Genomic DNA, 20,452 nt, shown 5'->3' with positions numbered 1-20,452 from the left:
CCCGCAGAGGGACCCCTGAGTCCCTGGGGACCCCCCCCGTGCCCGGCCCCCTCCTCACTGGTGAGTCTGTCCGGCTGCTGCCGGGGGGTCCGTCAGCGTGGGGGGCCGGGGGGATGGAGCGTCTGTGCCACCAGACAAAGGGAGCACGGCAGCTCGGAGCTGTGGAGGCTCTGGGAGCAGGAGGAGAAGGGGGGCGGTGAGATCCAGCCCCTTGCCCGGTGTCCCCGGGAGCCCTGCTCGGTCCTGGCCGCACTGGCGGGAGCACGGCCGGACCCAGCTGTGGGTGGCCACGGTGGCCAGTGGCTGTCCCGGCAAAGGGCGAGGGCAGCGTGACCTCGGGCGGGCGGGGATCCCGGCCCAGGCCCCGTGGAGGAGCCTCGGGGCGGGGTGAGGGGCTCCGGGGACGAGCCCGGGCGGGGGCGATGGGCGGCTCCGGAGCTCGGGAACGCGCCGGGACCGGGCGGGATCCGAGGCGGTGGCTCCGCTTAGTGGCACCGGGGAGAAAGGCAGAGGGGACCGGGGCTGCCACCGCCACCGGCATCCTCGGCACCGCCGTCATTGGCGCCCCTGCCACCGCCACCCTGGACACCGCCCCTGTCGCTGCCGTCACCCTTCCCACCACCGCAACCCCCACCTGCAGGAACCCCCTCGGGGTCGGGGTGTCCCCCGCGGCCCTGACCCTGCTGTCCTTGTCAGCCCGAGGGCAAACCCAGGCGATGGGTTTGCATCCCCGTGCACCCACCGAGCTGGCACACAGCACCCGCCAGGGACCCCCCACACCTGGCGGGGGTCCTTGCTCTGAGTGGGGGGATGGAATGTGCTGGAGCCTTCATGTGCCACGAGCTGGAACTTTTTAGGCATCAAAAACCCCGGCACAGAAATCCCCGGTGCCGTGTGCCAGGGCCGGCAGCTGGGCCGGGCTGTTTCCTCCTCCCACCCTGTTTATACCGAGAACTCTTGACCCCTTTTATAAGCTGAATATTTCAAAACACTCGGCCCACGCTGCGGAAACCCCCCCGCTCTCCCTCGCCTCCCCTTTCCTGCCCCCCCCCGCCGTCCCAAACTGGACATAAAAGGGAGCCCCAGCCCCAGCCCCGGGTGAGCAGCGTCCACCCCGGAGCCCCCGCGCACCCCAAAACTCCCCCACACCCCCAGCTGGGCAGAGGCACCGCCGGGCTCCTCCACAGCCATGGGGCTGAGTCCTGCTCCCGTCCTTGCTCTTGTGCTGCTGCTGCTTGGGGCCACAGTGAACGGTGAGTGCACCCCCTGAACCCCGGGATGGGGCCAGGGCAGCGACATCCCCAGCACGGGGGGTTCCTGCCCAGCCCCCCAATTCCTGCCTCCACCTGCAGCCAGGTGCTGCCACAACCCACAGGGTCCAGGAACCCAGCAGGGTCCCACGGGAGTGACACTGCCCTGTGCCCCTCACCTGACAGGGCCTCTCTCCCGCAGGGCAGCCTCGGGGACGGATCCTGGGGGGCTACGAGGCCAGGCCCCACCTGAAGCCGTTCATGGCCTCTCTGCAGCTGGACGGGCAGCACGTCTGTGGGGGCTTCCTCGTGGCCGAGCAGTGGGTGCTGAGCGCTGCCCACTGCACCGAGGAGACGTGAGTGGGGGGGTCAGCTCCGTGCCTGGGGGGCTGCTGGACTAGGGCCAGATCCCACTCTGCAGCCCTGACTCTGGTGTCGGAGCACGGGGCTCTGATCCAATCTGCAGTGAGGGCTGAGCAGGGGCTGCAGGGGCTCCTGGTACCCCTGGGGGGCTCTCTGGTCCCCCAAGCACCTCATTTCCATGGCTTGGTGCAGCAACACCCCCACTCTGTTTGTCCCACACTCTGACTCTCTTCCAGGGGTGACAAACTCTTCCAGGTGCTGCTGGGTGCACACTCGCTCACGGAGCAGGAGCCCCACAAACGCCTGTACCGGGTGCGTGCCCAGTTCCCCCACCCCGGCAGCAACAAGCACAACAACAAGGACGACCTCCTCCTCCTCCAGGTGGGCTTGGGGCCACTGGGACCCTCCTCCCCACTCCTGCAAATCCCGCTGTCCCTTGGGACCCTCCAGGGTCACTGACTGAGGCCAGAGAAAACCCTCAAGGTCATGCTGGGCCTGATTCCCCTGTGCCTTCCTCCCTGTCCCATGGGACTATCCCTTTGAGCTGCATCCAAATGCCTCCATCTTCCTCGTGGCTCCAGCTCTGGTCTCTGGCTGCACCCTGGGGCTCTGGTCAGGAGGCAAAGCCCTGAGCGTGGCCAGGCCTGGGGTGATCCCGGTGTCAGGGCTGGGCTTGCCCTGCCTTGCTGGATCGTGGCACAGCTGCCCCCCTGACCCGGGTCCCCTCTCGCTTGGTGGCAGCTGGAGGAGAAAGCGGAGCTGAACTCGGACGTGCAGGTGCTGCCGTTCCAGCGGGAGGACAGGGACGTGGCGCCCGACACGGTGTGCGAGGTGGCAGGATGGGGCATCACCAGCCACAGCGGGAGGAGGCCCGACAGGCTGCAGCAGGTGGAGAGACCCGTGATCAGCCGCGACGTCTGCAACCACCGCACGCGCCACGACGGCACCATCACCAACAACATGATGTGCACCGACTCCCGCAGGAGGGACACCTGCAAGGTACTGCCTGCCTCCGGGGGCCCGTGGCTGGACCCTCGGGCTGGGGCTGCCAACCACCCCAGGGGGGCCGGGAGAGGGCAAGGCAGGAGAATTTCCACAGCCCGGGAGAGGCCGGGGCAGCGGGGCAGGAGGAGGTCACGTCCCTGAGGTGAGGGGGCTCCGTACCCTGTGCTGGCCACCGCAGGGCAGCTCACAGGAGCCTGGAGACAGCAATCAGGGATGGGAGATGGGCTGGGGCATCCCAGCAAACCCTTGGCCGTGCTGACGAGCCTTGGTCCCGCAGGGGGACTCTGGTGGCCCCCTGGTCTGTGGAGGGGTGGCCGAGGCAGTGGTCACCGCCGGCTCCCGCGTCTGCGGCAACTACAAGAAACCGGCCATCTACACCCGCCTGGCCCCGTACGCCGCCTGGATCGACGGCGTCATGGCCTCCGCCGACGGGGAGGGGGACACTCGCTGAGGGGACCCCGGGGACCTGCTCCACGCCACGGCTTGCTGCTGCCAGCACGGCCAGAGCACCCACGCCGCTGCCCCCCTGCGCACCAGGGGCTCCCACCGCCCACCCCGCTCCCGGAGCGTCCCCCACAGCGGGAGGGGACGGCAAGGAACCAGGGAAGGGGGTCCCTGGGTCCCTACTTGCAAAGCACAGGGCCCGGCTGGGGGAGGATGGGGGGTCACAGTCCCCCACAGGCTTCGCTGAAGGTGCCCGAAACGCTGCCCACGATCGCTGCAATAAAGTGATGATTTCTGCAGAGCTGGGAGTCTGTGCAGGAGCCCCCCACTGAGGGGAGCTGTACATGGGGTGGGAGATGTGGAGATTGAGCCCCTGGGGACTGTGTGGCCTCGGGTGGGAGCAGGGGACACATCCTGCAGTGTGGCCATGATAAGGTCCACAGCCGGGACCTCCTGCAGGGTCATTGTGTGAACACTTGGGAAAGCAGAACCTGCCTGTTGCTGATACAGCAGCAGTTGCTCCGGCTCCTACAGAGGGATCTGTGCTGGGACCCAACAGGACTCTCACTGGGTCCCTCTTGTCCCAGGAGCCAAGCAGGGCGAGGCACAGCTCCATCTTCCCACCACAACCCTGGTCCTTGTCTCATGTCCCCCCCCAGACCTTCATTCTCCAAACTCCCCAGTCCTTGGAGGGAGTAGGGCCAAGGCACAAGGGGTGGGAGCGGGGCAGCAGCATGGCCCAGGGCACTGCCAGACCCTTCCAGTCCCATCCTGGGAGCTCCATGGTGGGTGGGACATGAATGTCTGTTCCCCTGCTCCATCCCCCTGCTCCATCCCAGTGCTGTGCTGCTACTCCCTGGTCCCAATCAAATATTAAATAACCCCAAACCTGTTCTCTGAGAAAAAGAGACTCACAAAGGGCCTTGGTTGAGTTTTACTTACAGGGGAAAAGAGCCTTAACAAGGTGCAGTTTCCTAATTAGACATTTGATTGTCCTTAATAACCAGCAGAACAGCGAGGGGGAAAGCTCTGTGCAGCTCGTCCAGCTCTGTGCAGTCAAACATTCACTGGAGTTTGGGGAATGAGCTCTCTGTCACCAGCTCCAGTTCTCAATAATAATGAAAATGCAGTTCCAGAAGGAATGTACAAAAACTGGCTCACTGCTTCTCTTGAAGGGTGTGTGAGGACATGAAATTGGCTGGTTGGGACGCAGGACAGCTGGAGGCTCCAGGCTCTCCTCCCTAAGAGCTGAAGGACCCTGGGGAACAGAGCAGGCCCAAGTCACCCACCTGACCCCCAAAGGGCCGGGGCTCCACAGGCACAGCCTCACTGGCCCAGGAGGTTGTGATTTCCTGTCCAGTGCAGCAGCAGCCAGGGGGGCCACGGGAGGGCAAAAGTCCAACGGGATTTTCAGCTGCATCACGAACGCTCCTCCTCCGACCCGCTCAAGTGTCTGGCTTTGCCCGAAGCTGGAGACTTACCCAACCCCAAGGATTTCATGTTTTCTGCTCACGTGTCCATAAGGATGTGGCATTGACCTTGAAAACATCCATTTCCCCTGCCCCTGGCAGCTCTTTTCCTGACAGATGCACTGGGGGCTTTCCCATGGCTCCCTTGCCCTGGCCCTGCACTGGGTGGCCACGTCACACCACAGAAACAAACCACATGTTCTGTACAAAATTATGGGAGTTTTTATTTACAGCAGCAAGAGCCAAAGGGGGGTTCATTCCAGGCAGCAGCACTCGTGTTCCTGCTCTGATCCAACACCGATGGGCAGGCAGGCGACAGCTCCTGTCAGAGGGGCAGATCTGCTCAAGGCCCAGGAGTGCCCAGCCCACGTGGCACTTCTCAAGCAGCCAGAAGCACAGGATGGATATGAAGAACCAGGTGTTTGTTCACCACACTTGGGACCTTGTTCCCCCTCCAGCCACCCTGTCATCTCTCTCTGCCCAGAGTGCTCCGCCAGCACAGCCCTGACACACAGCCAGGCTCTCCCCTCCCAGGCCCCAAATGATGGGGAAACCCCTGGCATTGCCTTCCAGCTCTTCCCTGGAAAAGAAGAGCTCCCTCCACTCCGTTTTCCAGCACAGCTCAGCAAGGCAGAGTGGCAGCAGTTTGTTGCAGGAGAGGAGCTGCTGTGCCCTTGTCACGACCCCTCCATGGAGGGAGCCCCACACAGCTCTTGGCCCCCAGTGTGCCCCAGGAAGGGCTCAGGAGTAGCTGAGGGGCATCTTCCTCCACAGCCCCCCGCACAGGCAGTTCTTGATCCAGCGCTGCTCCCACTGCTTCACCGCTGTCACCTTGTTGGGCGACTTCAGCATCGTGACGCAGCCGCACCTGGGGGGACACGGGGGTGCAGCCAGCCCAGGGGGGCCCAAGAGCCAGGGCTGCTGGGCTGCTGCACGGATCACGCAGGAGTGGGGCCACCCACGGGGGAAACCAGCTCCTGTCATCTGCAGGTGACTCTTGAGAGCACCAAAACCAGCTGAAACCAGCGAGCAACAATCCTGCTGAGGGCCCTCCTGGAGCCGGAGCCTGGCGCGGAACAGCCCCAGCTGCTGTTTACACATGAAACAGTCATCTCACAAAAATGATGTGCTACAGAGGCTTTCTATTAAACCCAGTAATTAAAGCTAATTCAATCACATGACTAGATGGATGTTTTTTCCCTGAGCCATTATCCTGAAATCCAGGCTCTCCCGTGAGGGTGGATGAGGAGGCCAGCATGAAATGGGAGCCTGGGTGGAAAGACGACCCCAAACTGGGAGCAGGGGTGCTGGGTGGTTCCTCCCCCCAGCCCCACTCCAAGCACACAGGTGCTTTAAGGACCAGCCCTGCAGAACTGGGAATCATATAAAGGAGTCACTATAGAGACTCCTCCAGGCCCGATTCTGGCTCCACTGACCAGATTGTTAATTTATGAACTTAAATCTCATCTGTTTGATTTTTAACCCAAGGGCCAGGCCACAGAGAGGCCAGTCTCTGATAATGCCCCGAGTGTCCCAGGTTGGGGACATCTTAGCCACAGCCATAACCAGCCTCAGAGAGCTCCTGAAGGACACCCAGGACTGTGAGTGCTGCCCGAGCCCAGGTGCACAGAGCAGTGACACCTGTGTCACTCACCTGGTGCACAGAGCAGTGACACCTGTGTCACTCACCTGGTGCAGGACTTGCACTCCTCCGTCGGGTACGCGCCCAGGTGCAGCCGCCTCAGGTGGTCAATTTTGGGCTGTCCGGGGGCCCTGGGGAGGGAAAACAGGACTTGCCCAGTGTCACTTTCCACAGGCAGCTCCCAGGACAGGGAGCTGCATTTGGATTCGAGCAGAGAGGATAAACTGCTCTTGGGTCAATCCAGCAAGAGGACAAGTCAAACCCCCAGGTGTCCCAAACCACAGAGCTGCCAAGAGACCGCAACGCCTGCAACACCCCTTCTCACCACAGCACCCACTCGTTCCACATGCCTGTACCTGACAAAGGCATCGAACTGGGAAGAGACAGTGTGGCCAACGAGCCCAGGAGCCTTCCCGAACTGCAGCCGGACCAGCTGCTTGTTCTGCAGCTTGCTGATGATGCCGTCGTTGATGGGCAGCCAGTCGATGTTGGGGATGAGCAGCTGGCTGGGCAGGAGGCAGCACTCGTCGATCAGGGCATCGTCAGGCTCCGTGATGTGATTTTCCTCACGACCTGTATGGAAAATGAAGCAAAGAACCAACAACACTTTTACAATCCTGCTTCGGAGCTCCAGAGAGCTGCGTGCACCCTCCTCCTCCACTGCCAAGACAGCCCGGAAAACAATAACCCTGGCAGCTGCACTTGCCCTTTCCGAAGGCACCAGACCCCCTTGGAGTCACGTCCCACAGTCAGTCCTTGCACGCGCCAGCCCCACCGAGGCAGGAATTGCTGTTCAGGGAACTGGTCACACTCACAGCACAGCCAGAGCTTGGTCAGGAGCCGGAAGAGCAGGGACATGCTGTCCTGGGTGTCGGAGGTGGCCGTGTACACGGGGAGGCAGCTGGGCTTCAGCAGCCCCCAGATGCGGATCACCACCATCAGCTCCCGGAACATGCCGAGGGACGCGCCGTCGCGCAGGAAGCTGTGCCCGGGGCGCACGGGGGAGCCCTGCCGGGGGACAGTGGTGTGGGGGGGTCACACCTGCCCCAGCCAGCGCTCTGCACCCACACAGCTCCTGTTTCCAGCAGCACTCACCCCACAGCACCCACTGCCAGGGATGCGGGAGGTCTGCAGAGCTGCATCAGTTCCCTGAGTCCTGTGGGTACCGTGCTGCCGGTCACTGCCTCACCGGCCCCCAGTGGGCATGGGAGGGGCCCTTCCCTAATTCTGCTGATCCTTGCACTCCTCCCCAGCGCCTCCCACACCCCACAGGGACATGTGGTCCTGATTAAAACTTCCCAACACTGCCCACGGGTGTTTGCACCCCCTCGGTCTGTTCCTGGGATGCCAGGTCTCACCTGGTTGGGAAGGCTGGCCAGGAGATAGAGCACAAAATCCCCCACCCACTGGATGAGCTGCTGCAGGGACTGCAATGTTGTCATCTCTAGGACAAACTCTTCTGTCTTCAGATTAATCATCACCTTGTCAATGTCTGGAACAGAAGCGAGACATCACCTGGCTCAGGAAGATGGATCCAAACCTCAAATCCTCCCCAGGGAGGTCACCCTCCTCTTCCTCCTCAAACCTAGGAGTTGCTAAGACACTGTGGCACTTTGTATTGAACGATGGGGAACAATCCAACCCCACATGCTGGGAAGGCAGCGTGGGATGCCGTGAGCTGTCAGTACCTACATCGGTGATCTTGGAGCAGATCTCGGTGAGCCGGTCCCCGGGGCTCTTGTCCGGGGTGTTGAGGAAGTGGGGGCGCAGCAGCGACTTCAGGGTGCAGCTGATGGCGATGAGGAAGAGCTTGGCGTGGTAGTCACACACACGGGCGATGGTGCTGGAGGAGAGTTTGCACAGCGACGCCTTCATGGCAACGATGCGTGTGGAGAGGACCTGGGCGACGGGGAGATGCAGCAAAATGCACAGGGAAAGGCAGAATTAGCATAAGCTCATTAAAGCTGCTGCTGCTGCTTTATTTTCTGCTCTCAGTTTCTGCCACAGGAGTGACAGGAATAATGAACATTGTGCACGTGAATGCTGCTGTTCCCAGAATCTGCCAAAAACAGACTTCACCATCTCAGCCGAAGTCTCTCCAGGTAGAGACCCGCTGATGCCAGTGACAGAAAACACTGCTAACGTGGAAGCCCGTCCCAGCTCCAGCACTGCCTGAGCCAGGCACTCAGAGAGCACAGCAGAGCAGAGCTGCCTGTCTCCCGAGGAGTGGCACTGGCTGCTCCCCACTCCCAGTCCCTGAGCCCCCCGTGCCCACCCTCGGGGTGAGCCCAGAGCTCCTGCCCACCGACCTGCTGCAGGGCCGCGTTCTGGCGCATGTACTCCTCGTGCAGCTTCTCCACCAGGTTCTGGACCATGCTGGGCTGGACATGGAGCAGGATGTCCCACCAGTCGTAGCCGGTCACCATGCAGTACTCCAACAGGAACAGCAAGTGCCGCAGGGACATGTTCATGTCCAGCACGTGGCCCATGGAGGGGGAGATGCGGAGCATGCTGAGCTAAAGGGAGGAGGAAAAGGAACACTGGCATCAGGAATGACCTTGAAAACATCCAACAAAGCTACAGGGCCACTCCTGACACAGCAACAATTCCTGCAGCCATGGGGTACATCCCTTCCCATCTAGCATGGATCGCACAGGTGGAATTCCCAGCATTTTCTGAGTGACCCATCATCACCTGGAGAGCCTGGATGAGAACTAACCCAGCTGTAAGAGAGCACCGACCTTGCCGTGACTGTCCACGCCAGCCAGGGCCAGCGAGGTCCAGGAGAGCTGCATGGCCTTGAAGTGCACGAGGGGCCCCGCGGTGCGCGGGCGCTTGAGGGACGGCTCGTCCACGGGGCGCTGCGAGGAGGAGCCGTAGAACACGGCCATCATCTGCAGGGACAGCCGGTGCACGATGTGCACGCTGCCATCATGGAAAGCCAAGGCCAGGCCTGGGGACAGGAGACAACCCAGGCTGAGCCAGCGGCTCCTCCCAGCACGGCACAGCCCTCGCCCGAAGCTCTGGCCACCATCGAAGTCCACGTGGCAACGAGGAGCAGTCAAAGGGCTGGGGGCTCCCAGGCCCCACGTCTGCATTTCACAGAGATACACCTCTTCCCATGGAAACACAATGGGATGGCTGGGAAGACATCATGCCTTTGAAAGTTCTGCATGAGCATTCCACAGGCTCTGCTCCCATTTTTACTTCAGGTACAGCTCAGAAGTTTAAGTTTCAGGCAAAAGCCATGTATTTAAGAGAAGGACAACAGGAACTCCTTACCCAACCCAGGAAAGAATTTGGTGTCATTTGCCACCTTCAGATCCGTGTTGGTCAGGGAGATGGGCAGCTTTGGCAGTGCCACGGCCGACACCCGGTCCAGGTCATTGGTGGCAGACAGGATCCTCCACTTCAGGATCATGGGCTGCTTGTCTCCCACTGGGGAAAATAAGCAAGTAAGCGAGACATCTGTCCCTAAGAGATCAAATCCCCCGTTTCTGCCCACACTCTCCAACCAAGCAGGATCACAGACCAGGCACTTCATTCCACCAGACCAGTATATTCCATATACTTCCTATATGTTTCCCTTGTATTTCCCTATTTTTTTTCCTGAATTATACAAACAACTTGTTTTGCCAAATTTCCCCTCATGGAAATCACACCCTCTGCTGGGGGTGATTGGAGAATCCTTCTGCATAATAATCCTTTCTATTTCACCACACACACTGCCCTGATTGATCCTGTTCTATCTGAGATCGGGTGGAGCCCAGGCAGTCTGGGCAGAGGGTTAATCCAGCTCTACTGCCCAACCCTGGTCCTTTGGGAGGCTCTGCTCCCAGCAGGAAGGATGGCTGCAAAATTAACAACCAAACCACTTCCTGGAAACAGCAAGTCACTGCCTACAATGCAAACAGACGAGTGAAGCATGTGACTGAGAACACCTGAAAATAAATGTGGGATTCTGGATAACCCCATATATGAGATAAGGGATGTGAGAACCTGTCCTGCCTTTCCCCTCAGACCACACTCCTGTTCTTAAGAGCACGTGGTGCAGACACTCACCCACAGGTGAGATCTGCTGGAAGATGTTGTTGACTGGCAGGCCCTCCTTGCGCAGGGACCAGCACTCCACGATGCTGTTGTTTTGGTTGGAAGCACAGAGCAGCACCTGTGGAACAGAGCCCACGCACGGGGGTCACAACGGGGAGGGCACTGCCCCTGCCATTCCCACCCTCTCTTCCCAGGGTCCCGCTCCCACTCAGGTCGTGGGAGCAAAAAGCAGAGGATGGAATCAGTGGGAGGTAACGGTGAGGTCCCTGATTCCAGCTGCACCAAAATGTCAAGGGCAGTGCAGGACACGCTGGTCTCCTTCAGAGCCCCTGGGGAAGCCAAGGTGGAGCAAACAGCCACCTCCTTGTTCCTCATTGAACTCCCACCTGCCTTGAGAGCAGCTGCTCACCTGCTCCGACATGTCCCGAGCCAGGAACTTGAGGTGAGTGATGGCCGGGTACTTGTCCTTGCGCGCGGGGTCCGTGGTGCAGCGCATGAACAGCGACGGCAGGATCTCGGTGTCGATCTTGCACTTCTCGTTCACCACACTGACACAGACCTTGTAGAACTGCACGGGGGAGGTGCTGCTGCCGTCCGACGTGGCCACCACGATGTTGCCCCCGCCCGTGAAGGCGACGTCGGCCAAGGCCACGCGGCAGCGCAGGCGGCACAGGCTCTCGGTGGCCGTCAGCACCTGCCCGTTGGGCTTGAGGAGGGACACGGTGACCAGCCCACTGATGGTCACGGCGATCCAGCCCTCCATGGGCTTCCCGCCGAACAGCGTCAGCGACGGGGAGAACTTCACCCTGGAGAACTTCTCGCCGAAGTTGGACGCCCCAGACTGTAACAAAGGTCAGCAAAGCCGAGGCATTTGCACTCTGTGCCTGTGGAGCTCTCCTCGTGGGAGAGGGGCAGGATCTCTGCAGGACACCACAGGAATTAAAAGCAACAGAAGCAGAGAACTTGTGCTTGGCAGCCTCGGGCTTTGGGAGTCTGCAGTCAGATATGTTTCCAAACGGGGAGCTCATCTCCCTGTTGGTCCTGTGCCCAAACCCCTGGATCAAACCTCAGCACCTCAAACACATTTCCTCTGAATTACCACTGGTCAGGAAAGAACTGCTCTGTCTCCATGTCCCAGCCCAGAACTAAGGCACCACACTAAGAGAAACACATTTAAAGTGCCAAGAGAAACCCAGGCCCTAAACCCCATCGGAATTCAGCAGGAACCAGGAATCCAACTTTTCTCTTTGGCAAAAAATTCCCCTACCGGACTTGGCCAAGGTCATGAGGGAGCTCAGAGCAGACAGAACACAGGTGGGATCCCAAGTCCTTTGCCAGGATATGAGCCAGTGTTCCAGCCCAGGTTCCCCCCGGAGCTGGAACAAACCTTCTCCACGTGCAGCGCCAGCTTGACACCGTTGTGCAGCCAGGACAGGGCCACCACCGGGTCCCCCTCCACCACGCTGCCCACCGTGCTCTCCCAGCTGTTGGCCAAGTGATCTGTCATGCTCCAGCACTTGATGTGTCCGTCGGCATCCGCCGAGAGCAGCCTGGAGCCTGGGACAGCAGCACTGTGTGAGAACAGGGGAACAGCCCAACCCCCCCAGGAATTGCCCTCCATCGCTCTGGGACACAGGGACAGCAAGGGGGGATCCCAGCTCACCCGACTGATCCCACTCCAGACACGTGATGACCTCAGTGTGCCCAGAGTTCACAGAATACACGTCCCAGGGGTGCTCGGTGTCGATGATATGGACCATGTGGGTGAGATCTGCAAGAACACAGACGTGACTCCCTGTCCCTCCTCACCAGCCACTGCTTCTGAGCCCACAGAGCCTCAGCTGATGTGGGGAAAGACATTAAATACTTTACATAAATGATTTTGGGCAGGATAACAACTGTGCTGGGAACTCAGTGAGGGGCCAGACACCGACGTGGAGCTGGTCCTGGTTTAGGGGAACAACCAGGGAACAACCACCCATTGGACACTGTCAGAGGTTGAGGGATGGGAGGAAAAGCAGCAGCAGCGTTCCCTGCCAGGGCCAGGGCAGAGCCCCGGCCTCCCGGCCCAGAGGATCCTGGACCCGCCGGTGCTCCGGGAGCTCGCAGAGGTCTCCCCGCTCTCCACGGGCACACGGTACCTTTCTCCTCCTCGTTGCGGAGGTCGGTGGTGAAGGCGATGAGGTTGCGGCAGGACCAGGCGCACACGAGGGGGATGGAGGGGCAGTGGTTGCTCTTGGGCTTCTTCTCCCACTCGCACACGTACGCCAGGTCCATCCCGCCGGCCGGGCCCCGGCGGGCACCGGGACGCGGGACGGGCTCGGTCCTGCCTGGGGCGACACACGGCCCGTCACACGGGCACGGCCCGCAGGGACCGACCCGGGCGAGGCCCCGGCGGGCGGGGAGGGTCCGGGGGGACACAGGTCCCGCGGGATCCCGGGGGATCCCCGGTCGGTCCCGGCCCGGCCGACCCCGGTCCCGCCGCACCCACCGGCGCGCGCCGCCTCCCGCCGCTCCCAGGACCCCGCCCCGCCCCCGCGGGCTGCCCCGCTCCGCGCCTCAGGCACCGCCGCGGACACCCCCGGCCGGGGTCCTCACAGAGGGGCGGGGCCGGGCGGCCAACTCATGGCTCTAATTTGCATGACCGTCTACCCAGAACCCCCCGGGGCACCGACAGCGAACAGAACCCGCGTATTTCGGGCATTCTGGAGAAATCGAAAGACAGCGAGGCGTTGAAACATTGGGACAATCTGAACAGACTTATAAAAGCTTTCCTTCCGCAACTCACCCAGTCACCCTGTCCTAATTATTTTTAAATTCTGGACCTTTAATTTTTGCCGCAGGCAGTGGACAGTTCGTGCTCGCTTCGGCAGCACATATACTAAAATTGGAACGATACAGAGAAGATTAGCATGGCCCCTGCGCAAGGATGACACGCAAATTCGTGAAGCGTTCCATATTTTTCGCACCTGCCCCCACCCCCCTTTTGCGGGCACTGCAAAAGGAGAACCCCCCCAAGACGCCCCCCAACCCCACCCGGCCCCCCGTCCCCATGCAAGACACTGAGCCGCAGCGGGGGAGCACCGTGTTTATTGTTCCTGAACACACCCATGCCCGGTCACTCCAGCAGAGCAGGCACCAGGGGCTCCCCGGGCGTCCCCGCAGTTAAGGGCAGGCAGTGTCAGAGCAACCTGCAAAGACCCCCAGGGCACACCCTTCGAGCAGCTTGCAAGCACGTGTCGGGGACACAGGGGACATAGAGAGCCCCCCAAAACTGCCCCACCTGCCCCCATGGCAGCTGTGGGCAAGCAGGGAGAGCCCCGAGGGGGCTGCAACCCCCAGAGCGCACACACACACACACACACGTAAATATACATACACGTGATAAAAAACACAGGCTATATTACACTTAAAAACAGCCCCGTGGTGCAGGCAGGGCACAGGGAGCCCCCCTGGACACCTCCCCGGGCTGTGGGCGCCGGAACACGGCAGCCCCCAGGCTCTTCCGCCGGCTCAGCGATGGCTCAGCACCCGCCGGGAGCTGCTTCACCGCAGAAAAATCTGGACCAAAATCACCCCACGAGCGTCAGCGCCAGAGGGGGTTGGCCCCGCCTGATTATTTTTAAAAACACCTGGGTTATAAATAGACACACAAACAGTTCCAGGAGGGCAGCGCGGGGAGCGGGGCGGGCGAGAGGCACCTGCTCCGCACCCACAGCGGTACCGGGCAGGGCTGCCCTGCCCACACCAGCCCCGGGGCACAGCCACGGGTCCCCGGCTCTGCCCCTGCTGCAGCAGGGAAGGGCCGAGGGTCCCCGGGGCTGGGGGAGGCCAGAGCGGACGAAGGAGGGGCAGGGCGGCCCTCGGGGCATCAGCTCAGCTGCCCCAGGTAGTCTGAGAGCAGCAGCTCGGGGGGCAGGAACACGCGGTGTTTGTTGCTCACTTTCATCTGACGTTTCCCTTCGATGTCCGAACCTGGGGGGTGGGAGGGAGCAGTCAGCACACCCCTGTCCCCCAGACACGACATTCCCAGCCCAGGCCCAGCCACCTCCCTCCACTCCTCCCCCTGGCGCTCATGGCCTCCCCTGTGCTCTGTGCCCCCCCAGCCTCAGCCACCTCCACGTGTCCCTGCCAGCACCGTGGGCTCACTCCTCATCATCAGTGCTCTCACGCTGTTTTCCACAAGCAGCTCTGCAGGGATGGAGCCTGGTGTCTCTGTCTCCTCCCCTACCTTGGCAACAAAACCTCTTGGGAGGCCCAGGGCAGGCTGCTCTCTAGGAGGAGGCAGCAGCCACAGGAGAGAGAGCCCTGCAAGCAGCCTCTCACTTTGGGCCACCCAAATCCCCCCGCAGAGCAGGGCCTGGCCACCCCCTCGGGTGCTCCCAGCACTGGTGGCCACAGCCAGGGCTGCCCAGGGAGCTCCAGGCAGCGGGGGTGGAGCACGGGGTTATCTGTGAGCCCCAGCCCGAGGTGGGGCTGGGAGGAAAAGGCTGAGCTGGAGAGGAGAGATAGTGATGGAGGAAAGGGGAAAACAAAAACAAAATCAAAACCAAAAACAAGCAGACACAAGACTTACTGGCAGAGACGAGATCCATGTACTGGCAGAGCGCGTGGAGCAGGAGCCGCTCGAAGCTGGGGGAAATCGGGATGGGATTAGAGCTAACACGCCTCTGAACAGTGTCCCACACGCTGCCCTGCCCTCAATCCTCCCAGGGACCCACGGAGCACATGGGGAGCACAAAGTGCCACGAGCTCCTGCACGGGAATCCCTGGGTGCATCCCTCCCCCAGGGCTCCATGGGGACCAGGCCAGGTGGGGTGTCCCCAGATGGAGACCTGAGCCTGGCTGAGGGGAGACCAAGGAGTGTCATCTGCTCCCAGAGCCCCTCAGCAGACTGGGCAGCCCCAGGACACAGTGAACCCCAGAGCTCAGGACCCCGAGCTGGGGAAATACCTGTTGTCCATCAGCGCTGTGTAGACCGAGTGGGGAGTGACAGAGAAGAAGGCCAGCAGCTCCTCCTCCAGCCCTTCCAGCGTCCCCTGTAAGGAGAGGCAGGGGCTCAGCGAGGCCCCAGCACTATGGGGCCTCCAACTCCCAGGAGCTACTGCCAGCAGCTCCCAGGCAATAATCTGGATGGGAGACTGTGCGGAGGCACTGGAACAGGAGACATCTCAACTCTCCAGCCCCTGAGGCAGGGAAGGATCCGGTCCCTGCCAACTCCACAGTGTGTGTGCCAAGGGCTGGCACTGTCCCTTGTGTTCAGAGCAGCCAGGGGAGCCTCGTGCCTCCTGACACAGGGCAGTGCTCTGCAGCTCTGCGGAGCACCGTGACCCTGGAGACCAGCAGCAGGCGTGTCTCATTTGAGGACAAACAAGCAGAAGCCAGTGGGCAGGAGTAGCCCAGGCTGGGTTTAGAGGCTCTAATTAGCACCAGGAAAACAAACAGAGCAGCAAAACAGCCCCACTGAGCAGAGTGAGCGGGGAGCCAGCACCCCAGGGCCGGCAGAGGCAGCGCCTGGGCAGGCAGCGCAGGGAGCGCGTGGCAGCCCAGCTCCTGAGCCCACACTCACTTCTCCCCATCCTGCTCAGCAGCTTGTGCACTTTTACCCCTTTCAAAATGCATTGGAGTTTTCCCAAATAACCTTGTGGGGGCCACTGTGAAGACCCCAAATGCTCTGCTGCTTTCCCCATGCGCAAACACGCCAGGTTCACCCGTCACCTGCTGCTTATTGCACAGAGACTGGATAACAGCCACTGGAAAAGGTCCTGTAACTGCCAGAAAAATCTGAACACAGCCAGGAAAACCCATCTGCAACCAGCCACCACCGCAGGGTCACACAAGGACTGGAGCACGTTCCCAGGAGCTGCTCTGAAATTCGGCACCGCCCCGGCTCAGCGCCCACACACAAGGTCAGGGCACAGCCCTGGGGACACGGCTGTGGAGGGAGCCCTGCCTGCCCCCCTTGGGACCCCTGCCTGCCCCCCTTGGGACCCCTGCCTGCCCCCCCGGGACCCCTGCCTGCCCCCCTGGGACCCCTGCCTGCCCCCCCCGGGACCCCTGCCTGCCCCCCTGGGACCCCTGCTCACCATGGGGATCCGGCCCCGCTTCAGGGTGGCGCGCAGGCGGCGGCTGATGCGCTGGAAACACTCCTGGGGTGTGTAGGCCGGGAGCTCTGGAGCGACAGAGAGAAGGGAGAAGGGACTGGGACACAGCTCACAGCCCCAGAGCCTGCGGGACGGCTCTGGCTGCAAAGTGTCACCTCTCAGGAGGACCCAGTGGCTGGGCACCCCCTTCTCTCATGGGTCACAGTCACCCCCAGACCAGCAGTGCCTTCCCCAGCGTGGCAGCCTTTGGGAGTGTGGGGATTGGGGGCTGTGCCATCAGGGGACAGCTGCTGTGCCCATCGCCCCAGCCACTCCCGGCTCCCACAAACCCTCCTGGGTCCATGGCAGGTCTGCAGCCATAATCCCCCCAATGCTACACTCAGGGGGTGGGATCAGGCCTCCCCCCACCCCACCATAAACACATGGTGCAGGGAGTGGGTGCAGCCCTTGGGGAAGGTCACCCTTCCCAAAATGTACACAAGGAAGGAAAGGGAGGGGCTGTTCCCACCCAGCGTCCCCTCCCAGCACCTTTCCACTTGTCTTCATTCTTGACAGGCAGCTTCCTCCTGTGCTTCTTCCTGGTCTCCTCCTCCAGGTAGAGCAGGACCCGCTCCTGCTCTTCTCCTGACCGGTTCATGAAGTCATTCCAGATCTGACAACAGAAGCCACCACAGGCACAACTTGCTATGAGAGGATCTGCCTGGAGATTCCCCACCCCAGGACCTCATTGCCCTCTGGCACACACAGCAGCAGCGGGGCACCAGGCCCACAGATGCCAGCCCTGACACCAGACCAGGCAGAACCTGGGGTGCACCAGTTCAGGCAGGGGAGGCAGAGGGTTCCTCAGGAGTGAGGTACAGGCACCATGTGCCATGCCAGGGCCCTCCCAGTGAGCCCCAGGCTGGGGGGTGGCTGAGCCCACCTCCACATAGGTCTCGTTGTTACAGGCCTCGGTGAAGATGCTGGGGGTGGCCGAGTGGTCGAGCTCTCCCTCGTCGCTCCCGCAGTCGTCCCGCTCCAGAAGTGTCATCAGGTAGCGAGCTGGGGGCAAGAGCAAAGCCTGAGAGTGGAAACAGCACCTCCAGAGAAGCCCCGTGCCCCCAGTACACCCCTGCCTGCTACACAGTTTAGGGGAGGTTGCCACCTGCCCTGGGGAAGAAATCGTGCCCCAGCCCTTACTGTTCTCCAGCCTCTGGAGGCTCTTGCGGCCCTTGGCCCTCGGGATGAGGTCGGAGTTGCGGATGGCCTTGTTGATATAATACTGCTTCCGCTTGGACGGGGAGAACCGCTTGGACGGGGAGTCCTCCAGCGGGGGCAGGCAGTCCTCGATCCTCCTGTGGGGACACGGGGGAAGGGATGAGCCCAGCCGAGCCCCCCGGGCCTGGGGCAGCACGAGGACAGGGGGCTGCACAGGGAGGGCCCGTGCTGGGGGCGATGGGGAGGCAGAGCATCAGCCACCAGCATTCCTGCAACTGGTACCGCGTGGACCTGCTCCCCTCGGGTCACTGTCAGCTCCAAGGACTGGCTCTGCTCAGAGCAGCTGCAGGTCAGCACTGGACATGCTGGGTAATTAACCCCACCAGCACGTGAAGCAAAACCACAGGATCCATTCCTGCCAGGCCCCCGCTGCACCTCGTGCTGTGGAGCCATCGGCACCGTCCCAGTGGGATCAGCAGCAGGAACACCATCCCTGCCATGCCACTGCCAGCTCCTGGGGGCACCCAGAGGTGTTTGGCTGCTGTTCACAACAATTCTGCAGTCAGGGCATTACTTAGTCACAGGCACAACTTAGGAACGACCATAAACTGAGATAACTTTGGGTGAAAAAGAAGCCAAGCAGCTTGCTGGGCGTTGAGTGCAACTGCTCAGGTTTCAAAGTTCACTAAACACCAGAGACAGGAAGTTTCACTGTCGTTGCTTGTTCTCTGCCCACTTGCGAAGGAGCTTCCCGTCAGGGTTGTGTGGGTTTCCTTTAGAGCAGCAGAGGGTGGGTGAGAAAACCAACACTCCCAAAACAACTCCCCAGGACTGTCCATCAGGGACGAGGAGCAACCGAAGGTCACTGCTGTTCCCACTGCAATGGCAGCTCCGTGGCCTTGCCCCTTCCACAGGGCTGTGTCCCCCAAGGCACAGCTTCCCCACCGTGTCCCCTCCTTCCCAGTGCCCCAGGGCTCAGGGAGCCCCAGCAATCAGACCTTGGCAGAGCCGCCCTGGGCTCAGGGCAGAGCAGGTTGTGCTGCCCGATTGTGCCTGGGCCAGCAGCCAGCTGCTCACCCATGCCAAAACCTTGATTTTTTTTTTCCCCTTCCCCTGGATGGGGGCAGTGACGTGTGCTGGGGGGGGGTGTAAAAAAACAACCACCCACTTCCAGCTGGAGAGAAAACCATGGCAGAGGTGGGCTTGGAAGGAAAAAAAGGGCCACAGATATCCCAGCGACGCCCAAAGGACGGGTGGGGAACGGTAACCCAACCTGCCACAGCGAGAGACCAGGGCTGGCAGATGGAGTTTTGATACAAAGGTGGTTAAAAAAAAAAAAGCATAAACAGAGAGAGTCACCTTACGCCGGCCCCAGCTCAGGTCTGAGTGCACAGCTGTGACCCAGGCGCTCCCTGGAGCCGTCACGGCTCACGGGCACGGCCCTGGAAAGAGCCCCCCAAAGAGGGGAGCCCAGGCACGGCACTGCCAACATTTATCCAGCTCTCACAGGACAGGGCAGCAGAGTGAGGGGGGCTTGTTGTCCTCCTCCTCCAATGGAGGGGAAAAGATGATAAAAATGAGTGTCAGCAAGGCAGGAGCATCCCAGGGCTGCCGGGACCCCCGAGGCCCGTGGCTGGGAGTGGAATGGGCTGAACCACACACGAGTTTCTGTTCCCAAAGGCCCCAGGGCCGCTCCTGGCTGCCCTGGCATCCAGCACTGCCACGTCTGCCCTGGCACGTCTGCCCTGGCACTGCCACCTCTGCCCAGCAGACCGGGAGGCTCACAGGGGACAGTGACCTCAGGACGTTGTCGGATGAGCTCCGGTGACCTCGGCACCAGGGCCCCGTCCCGGACAGCTCAGCCAGGCCGAGGGGGGATCCCAGGGCAGGGATCCCAGCACAGCTCGTTCCCTGGGGACAGAGCCATCCCTGACCCCAGGAACACGGGCCCGGCAGCTCCAGGGCCACCGGAGTGGACAGTTTTGCGTGGCTTCTCCTCCACCTCCCACTTCCAGACAGGGAATGCGCAGCCCCTCGTTCCCTGCTGGGGGGTTTCCAACCTGTTCCTGTTATTCATCCTTCAGCAGCAGGACACGGCAGCAACACACAGAGCAAAAGCCACCGCGGGACACCCCACCCGACAGCCCCTTCCCGCAGGCTCCCCGGACCCCCGGCCAGGCTCCCCGGCCCCGGTGACCGGGAGCACCGTGACCTCGGCGGGGTGAACACTAATTAGCTCATTACGGCTGTCCCGGGCTGCGCTCTGACCCGGCCCCCGGGGCGGGGGCGCTGGGGACGGGCTGTCCCGGGAGGCGCCGCCGCCCGAACGCACCGACAGCCCCGGGGGGCTCCGGGCGGCCCCTCCGGCCCCGCCGCCCACGGCCCCGGCCCGCACTCACGGGAACGGCTCCTCGGGGCCCGCGCCGCCCCGCAGCACCACCATGGCCCGCTCGGCCCGGGGCCGGCACCGGCACCGGGACCTCCCTCCGCCTCCCGGGGCCCGCACCGGCGGCACCGGGCCCGGCACCGCCCGCGGGAAGTGACGCCACGGGGGCGGGACCGTGGGAGCCCCGCCTGGGGAGCCGCGGGGGGCGGGGGCATGGGGGGCACGGCGGGAGTCCATGTAACCGGGGCTCGGCGGCTGCCGGGCCCCGTTAACCCCGGATAACCGCCGATAACCCCACGTTAAACCCCACTACCTCCCCTTCCAAGCCCTCGTGAACCCCCCGTTAGCCTCCGTTAAACCCCGCTCAATCCTCGTTAGCCCCTCCAGTGTAGCCCCCGCTGGCCCCATCGAGGCCCCGGTAACGCCCGGTACCCCCCGGTAACCCCCGGTACCCCCCGGTAACCGCCCGCCGCCGTTTCCCGCCCGGCCGCCAGGCGGCGCTGCGGCCGCGCCCCCGCCCGGGCCCCGCGCCACATTTGCAA

The 20,452-nt window shown here is 62.1% G+C and overlaps 3 protein-coding genes and 1 non-coding gene across 6 annotated transcripts; 2 read left to right on the top strand and 2 right to left on the bottom strand.

The window, feature by feature from the left end:
- Nucleotides 1-1,028: 1,028 nt before the first annotated feature.
- LOC135403540 (complement factor D-like) lies at nucleotides 1,029-3,363 on the top strand. The gene is made up of 5 exons (XM_064637646.1): nucleotides 1,029-1,253; nucleotides 1,453-1,606; nucleotides 1,850-1,994; nucleotides 2,355-2,612; nucleotides 2,896-3,363. Exons 1-5 carry the CDS (start codon nucleotides 1,190-1,192, stop codon nucleotides 3,067-3,069), a joined length of 795 nt encoding a protein of 264 aa, XP_064493716.1. The 5' UTR covers nucleotides 1,029-1,189; the 3' UTR covers nucleotides 3,070-3,363.
- Nucleotides 3,364-4,730: 1,367 nt separating this feature from the next.
- Nucleotides 4,731-12,764, bottom strand: MED16 (mediator complex subunit 16). 3 transcript variants are annotated; one of them, XM_064637633.1, is made up of 14 exons: nucleotides 12,365-12,764; nucleotides 11,887-11,994; nucleotides 11,611-11,780; nucleotides 10,633-11,064; nucleotides 10,236-10,341; nucleotides 9,456-9,611; nucleotides 8,915-9,126; nucleotides 8,483-8,689; nucleotides 7,862-8,072; nucleotides 7,532-7,665; nucleotides 6,989-7,181; nucleotides 6,530-6,746; nucleotides 6,221-6,304; nucleotides 4,731-5,399 (listed from the first exon to the last, which is right to left on the bottom strand). In XM_064637633.1, the coding sequence occupies exons 1-14, from the start codon at nucleotides 12,498-12,500 to the stop codon at nucleotides 5,273-5,275; spliced, it is 2,493 nt and encodes an 830-aa protein (XP_064493703.1). In that variant the 5' UTR covers nucleotides 12,501-12,764; the 3' UTR covers nucleotides 4,731-5,272. The 3 variants fall into 3 exon arrangements, with proteins under 3 accessions (XP_064493703.1, XP_064493704.1, XP_064493705.1); XM_064637634.1 differs by lacking the exon at nucleotides 4,731-5,399 and adding an exon at nucleotides 5,414-5,620 and having other exon boundaries at nucleotides 12,365-12,636; XM_064637635.1 differs by lacking the exon at nucleotides 4,731-5,399 and adding an exon at nucleotides 5,646-6,185 and having other exon boundaries at nucleotides 12,365-12,636.
- Nucleotides 12,765-13,080: 316 nt separating this feature from the next.
- Nucleotides 13,081-13,187, top strand: LOC135403572 (U6 spliceosomal RNA). Its single transcript, XR_010425431.1, has one exon. It is a non-coding gene; the product is annotated as a U6 spliceosomal RNA (small nuclear RNA).
- Nucleotides 13,188-13,297: 110 nt separating this feature from the next.
- R3HDM4 (R3H domain containing 4) lies at nucleotides 13,298-20,162 on the bottom strand. Its single transcript, XM_064637645.1, has 8 exons — nucleotides 19,924-20,162; nucleotides 17,507-17,661; nucleotides 17,250-17,368; nucleotides 16,856-16,979; nucleotides 16,310-16,395; nucleotides 15,177-15,262; nucleotides 14,800-14,855; nucleotides 13,298-14,198 (listed from the first exon to the last, which is right to left on the bottom strand). The coding sequence occupies exons 1-8, from the start codon at nucleotides 20,145-20,147 to the stop codon at nucleotides 14,095-14,097; spliced, it is 954 nt and encodes a 317-aa protein (XP_064493715.1). The 5' UTR covers nucleotides 20,148-20,162; the 3' UTR covers nucleotides 13,298-14,094.
- Between the last annotated feature and the right edge of the window lie 290 nt (nucleotides 20,163-20,452).

Source organism: Pseudopipra pipra, chromosome 27 (genome assembly GCF_036250125.1).
Source record: "Pseudopipra pipra isolate bDixPip1 chromosome 27, bDixPip1.hap1, whole genome shotgun sequence".
Taxonomy (NCBI): domain Eukaryota; kingdom Metazoa; phylum Chordata; class Aves; order Passeriformes; family Pipridae; genus Pseudopipra; species Pseudopipra pipra.
This window is presented reverse-complemented; position numbering and strand designations above follow the sequence as displayed.